This window comes from Clytia hemisphaerica, unplaced genomic scaffold (genome assembly GCF_902728285.1).
Source record: "Clytia hemisphaerica strain Z4C2 unplaced genomic scaffold, Clytia hemisphaerica genome assembly, whole genome shotgun sequence".
NCBI classification, from domain to species: domain Eukaryota; kingdom Metazoa; phylum Cnidaria; class Hydrozoa; order Leptothecata; family Clytiidae; genus Clytia; species Clytia hemisphaerica.
Genome location: NW_027104341.1, coordinates 7,110 through 13,322, shown reverse-complemented (window position 1 = coordinate 13,322; position 6,213 = coordinate 7,110). Strand labels below are relative to the sequence as shown.

General features: G+C 36.7%; 1 protein-coding gene across 1 annotated transcript; it reads left to right on the top strand.

Annotated features, from left to right (window-relative positions):
- Positions 1–1,359: 1,359 nt before the first annotated feature.
- LOC136817997 (uncharacterized) lies at positions 1,360–4,695 on the top strand. The gene is made up of 4 exons (XM_067074366.1): positions 1,360–1,615; positions 1,786–1,980; positions 2,382–2,788; positions 2,875–4,695. The coding sequence occupies exons 1-3, from the start codon at positions 1,360–1,362 to the stop codon at positions 2,714–2,716; spliced, it is 786 nt and encodes a 261-aa protein (XP_066930467.1). The 3' UTR covers positions 2,717–2,788; positions 2,875–4,695.
- Positions 4,696–6,213: the final 1,518 nt, after the last annotated feature.

Genomic DNA, 6,213 nt, shown 5'->3' with positions numbered 1-6,213 from the left:
TTCACCTTCTTAAGTCAGCTATGGAGAGTCTTGGGAAAAAACTAGCCAAACGTATTATGTTTCCAGAGAAGATAAAGGATGTTGAGGGTATATCTAGCATTGACTTGAATGATTCAGAGAATTTCAAGCCCACGAGTGAAATATATTTAGGTGTAATTACTAAACAAATGTTGAGAAACTTTCTTAATGAAGGGGATATTACAGAAAAAGAGTTCAACGACTTTCATGTACTGCCCATTATTTCTTCAAATCTGGTCTTGAATATGTCTTAAAGAAATTTCCAATTGATGATCCACTTATTTGTAATTCTGTTTGGGTCAATGTTCTTGATAGGCTCAATTGTAAATGGGAAAATGTCCAATATTTCTATGATTTATTCCCAAATCTAATGGCTAATGTTTCTGTAGACGACCTTTATGAGGAATTTCTTGACTATCAAACTCTTTCTGACAGCGATTTCGTTAATAAGGCTTGGGAGGATGCTAAAGTATTAGGAGGGTTTGAAAGATGAAAATGACAATCCTCTTTTCCATTATCGTGTTGATGTTTTATGGCATTACATTGCTAAGATGTGTGTCGCTGGATCGTCCTCAAGGCGCTTCAAATTGTTGCCAAAGGTTGCAGAAATCGTACTAATAATTCCACACAGTAACGCTGGGCTTGAAAGGTTGTTTAGCATCGTCAAGAAGAACAAATGTTTAGATCGCTCATCAATGAAATTAGATGGTACTCTATCAAGTATTTTAGCCATGAAAACAATGTATCCTGAGTTGACTGTACCATGCCACCAATGGAAACCCACAGATGAGCTTCTGACAGCAGCCAAAAAAGCGACTGTGACCTATAACAAAGAACACAGTAAACAAACTTAAATTACAAAACTCTGATTGAAGAAAGAGTAGATTTTGAAAATTTTACGCACTTTTTGTTATGTTTATAATGCTTTTTCATACAAAAAACTTATTTATAAAACACTCAGTCTGATTTATAAACTAGTTTTGTTTATATTTTACCTAGTTTTGTTTATATTTTACCTAGTGCTCTTTTGTCTAAAACAGAAAAAAATCAAAAACGAAAATCTCACGGTTTTTGCCTGAATCTCAAGGTTTTCTGAGGAAAAAAATAAAAGTCTCAAGGTTTTGGCCTTTCACAGGTTGGCAGGTCTGAAAAATCCAAAAAACCTTTTTCTCAATGCAATTTTACAAACACCTCTTCAACATCTTTGCCCTTAATAAGGACATTTTCTGTCTAAAATTGGCCACATGACCACAATGTCATTGATTTGCAAAACCGGACTTCTGGGCTCCATCTCTTGTTGGGTTGAAACTATAATAAAAAGACTATCCCTGTTTGATTTTAATGTATATATGTCATTATTTTATTTATTTAGATCAAACCATAGAACTTAGTCAGGCATTAAGTGACCAAAACGCTCAACTTTCCAATGAAGAACTGCAACAAATATCAGCCCTCCAACAACAAAGCAATGCTCAACAAATGGTTTTCCCTCAGGGAAATGCAGGGCTCCATATTGAAATCCCATCTCATATCAAAACATTGAGCTTTAACAACAGCAATAACAGTAACTCAAATACTGCACAAATAACTCAACTCAGTAAGTTAGCCACTTTCTTTGGTTTTCTAATAATATAAAGTATTAAATTATATCACTGAGTTTTAAGGTCATTCCTTTCTATGTTAGCTTCTTACCAGTAGTGATCACTCGTTACCAAATAATTACAACTCTTGAGATAAAATTTTGATAAATTTATTCCCATATTGCAGATACGTTGATGAAGTCAATTGAATCACTCCATTCAAAGATAGATGTGGTGATCAAACATTTGAACATTCCTTTGGATGCTGAAGGGAACCCTCTACCCCCTGCCACTGAATTGCCAGCAGCCACACAGACCATTGAAGTCAATCCACAATCGAATGTCACCGATGCAAATCCATCGGAACAAAAGAACTCGCCTGGTATGTTTCAGTTCGTTGTTTTTTTTTCGTTTCACATAATATGAAGAAGTCATGAACGGTGCTCAAAACTTTTCCTCTAATAAAAGATCTAAAATCATATTAATTCATTTTTTCAAAGAATAGGGACCCGTTTACACGATACATAGTGCTTTGTCCCTACACATATAGATCCTTTCATAGATGATGTCACGAATATTGTCTGTTGTTTAGTGCATCTCTGTGTCTCCGATCATTCTATGATGAAGAAAATGGACCTCTCAATATTTTCTAAGAGTCTTCTATAAATCCTAGGCATTCGCTGTTCGTGATATTATGGTTTATGAAAATTTCTATTCTATGTTATCGTGTATTTTTTAGAGCTTTTTCATTATGTTGTATGTATTTCACTGTTCTTCTATTAGACACCTCTCAGCAACATGAGCAACAAAAGACGGACCTTGGTGAAGAAACGGAAGGGGAAACAGCCGTTCTGTTGGAAGGCTTCCCTCCGTCTTATTCTCTCGTACAAGCAGCCAAAGAACAACAACAACAAGAGTTCTACGCTTTGACACTTTCTGGTCGTAATCCTCAACAACTTACCCAAGCTACATCAAACGATCTCAAAATGCTGAAAGGAAAAACAGGCGGATGTGGGTGTAATTTGTCATTAACTTTGCTCATCTTTAAGTGTATCTACCTTTCTAGGGGTAAAATTTCGTTGCATTTGGAGAATTTTGACAAAATATTTAAAAAGTAAATACGTTATTCGAAAAAGTAGTTATTTTTAAGGAAGTCGATTCCATTTTCTGCACGATCTGTTGGTGCTGAGGTGAGCCTAGCCTGTTAGACGAAAACCGCTTTTTTATCGCGATTTAACAAAGAAAAAATTTGGTTTGTTGGAAGGCACTGGCTGAGGTGAGCCTTACCACTTAATAAGATATTGCGTACAATGGCTTAGGTCTTTTTCATGTTTTCTTTTAGCAGTGATTTCTGGGTACCCAGTACCAATCAGCATTACATTCTTGCGGAAGCACAAACAGACGAAGATACAGACGAGCTCACTATTCCATTGGCTGATACACCTTCTACCAGCAGTTCAACCAATCACTCGCTTTCTCCACCAATTCCAGCCTCTGTTATCGAGAAAGTTTTCATTGAAAGTCGATCGCGTGCTAACTTCGCCAAAAATCTAACTTTCGCTATTTACTCCAAAGAGGAACGCTACAATCGAAACTGCACCGGTCGCGTTTTCGGGCGCGCGCAAAATAAACAACAGCTGGATCCTGAAAAATTAGCGGCGGTCAAGGAAGCCACGTTCAATAAATACCCATGTGGTCCGAACCTCGTTGACATAACATGGCGCAAAGAGTGTATCACGGCAATCGATTCTGGTCTGCGAAATGAACATCGAGCTTCTCTCAAAGGAGGTAACACTCTAGTGCACGGACAAGAGCCTGGAACGAATAATGTGTTAGCAACGAACGCGCATCACATTGAAGAACAAAACCAAGTGACTCAACAAACACATCACCAAATGGTCGCTAATTATCCGTTGAGTCAGCAACAACACACTCCTCAACCACAGCAACACGTTGTTCAACAGGATACGCAACAAGCACAACAAATTGAAATTGAAAGTAAAATGGAAGGGATTCTAGCGGAATGAACCGTATTAAAAGGATGAATATAAATATTGGTTGAATCGATTATTATATTCTGGATTAGATTTTGTGTTTATATTTCATTAGTAGTTGTCCTTTATAGAAGGCCCCTTTTTACCTAGTGTTGTGCTCGTCGAGTTTCAAGACCGAAGGGCTAGAGGCGAGACTCCTGGATGGGAAATGAAACCACTTCTTTCCCATCCGGAACGCCCGCTAGTAGTTTTACACAAATGCCGGATTGAAACTATCGCTAGATTTCAAAAAATGTAGTCTTCAAAAACAAAGGTACCCCCAGATACAATCCGTCGTCGTGATTACGGCGCGTTCTATGCGCGTTTTGGATGGGAAATAAGTGGCTTCAATTTTTCTTGCCTGAAAAGGGTTAAAGTTTTGCCTCTAGCCCTTCGGTCTTGAAACTCAATAGTTGTGCTTACTGTTTCAAAAAACAACGTTTCGCTAGAATTTCAATACAATGGGCTTTTTCATAGATAAATGAATATGGGGAGACTGGAAATTGACACCCAGGACATAAGGTCTAACACCCTCCCCCCTACCTAGAACAAGCATCATTCGAAATTTCTCCTAGACAGCAAAATTACCCCAAAACAGAACATGTTAAGTCCTAGGCTGCATGCATCCCCAAATTAGTTTTGATATAGCTATATCAAAACTTATCAGAGGGGATGTGTGCAGCCTAGTTTAGTCCGGACAATAATATATCCTCCCCCCTATATACGAACACTTTCTGTAAGAGCCCAATACACTGAAAATAACCTAATTTAAAACGGAGTCCTACAAAAACTTTTTTATAAAATGTTGAACGATATTTATTAGGTTCTCAGAGTGAAGCTTATTCACCACAAAAATTGGTAACAGGGTGTTGTTTTTGTCATGGGCGAAATTGCAATGATTCCCGCGGGTTAAAAGATTTCCTGATTTTTTTTCTTCATATTTATTTATGTTTTTTAAGGTGATTGTAAATAGATTAGCGATTGGCATTTTCTATCGTTTGAATTAAATCTGTAGAACTGTAGGATATGAACATAGATATAAAGAGGAATAAGTTTCATTGACTTCGCAGATCCTTCTACTTCGTACCTCATTGCTTCATAAAACCTTCATATTAACCCTTCCTCTGAATTTCGAGAAGTTAACAAACTTGAATCGAGTTTTATTCTTGCATTAGGTATCCCAAAGGCCTTTTCCGTTTTCTAGTTTAAAGTAAAACAGAATCGATACTTCTTGCAGACATTCTTTTGAAACCATGAACATATAAACGACTGGACGTCTATCTTTTATTGTCTCTTTGAAGCGAGCTTCGTTGCCGCCTGTTTTTCAAAATTGGTATGAAAAATCCGACAATATTCCTTTGAATTATTTAGGCAAAAAGATTGATACAAGTTTGTAATATATTTTATCAACTTTTTCAACTCTGAAATGCAGAATTTCAACTGTGTGTATACTTTTGAATCCCTTTTGTCACTCCAATAATTTTTTTTATTACTTGAAAAAAATAGCTTGCCAAAGTTGAGAGACTGTAATAAGAATATCGAAATTAAAATGTGACACTCTCTAAAATTATTAGACACTTTAAAGTCAAAATTTTGAAATATTAGTCGGAGTTTTGACAAGCTGACGATGATTTTGCCTCTGTTATCTTTGTTATGATATAGATAAAAAACTTGAGAGGAGTAGAACAACAGAGACTTTTGTCGAAGTTTTGACGCTGTTAGCAAGGTATTCCCAAGTGGTATATCATCAAAATCTATTGTTTCATTTTATGCTTTTAACGAGGCGGCAACGAAGCTAGCTGTGTTATCTTCAAGAAGACAAAGGAGATGGATGTCCAGTCGTTTATATGTTCATGTTGAAACACATTTCGATTAGGCTTCTGCTTATCGTGAAGAGGTTCTAAGTCTGAATGTCTATTGAGGCCAGCGATTCAGACTATTTTTGGACCTACCCCGGTGGGTGATGTTCGTTCGTCCGTCCGTTCGTCTGTTACCAGCTTTTCTTTTTTCGGGTTTGGCTCATTATTTTTTTGCACAGTGATGCAAACTTGTGATTCCCAAATAGTGACGGCGCCCGATTTTCGAAAAAAAATTGGGGGCAAATTTGGGCCAAAAAGTGCCTAAAAATGGGTTTTTTGGACTTTGTGTGAAATTGCTTCATTAGTTTTTTTCTAATTTTATGCATAAAGATAGAGGGCAAGGTTCTCTAAAAAGTGGCCGAAGCTGTTTTTTTCGTAAAAATTTTTTTGGTCGTAACGGATCTTCTTATTTGGGGAAATTCCCTTATGTCGCTTTTAGGGGAAAAGAGCATTTCTCACGATTGGATTGATATTTTTTGCACTTTGATAAAATGGTAATATTTAAAATCTGATGAAGGCTTGTTTTCAAAAAATAATTTTGAGCAAATTTGGGCCAAAATGTGCCTAAAAATGGGGTTTTGGTGTGAAATTGCTTCATCAGTTTTTTCTAATTTTTTGGACCACTTTCTTACCCTCTTGCTGTTTGTCCTATTTTTATCTGGATTCTCATCGTCACGTAAGTCCATTCAGCATGTTGCTTGTTTTGATTAACCTTACCCAAAA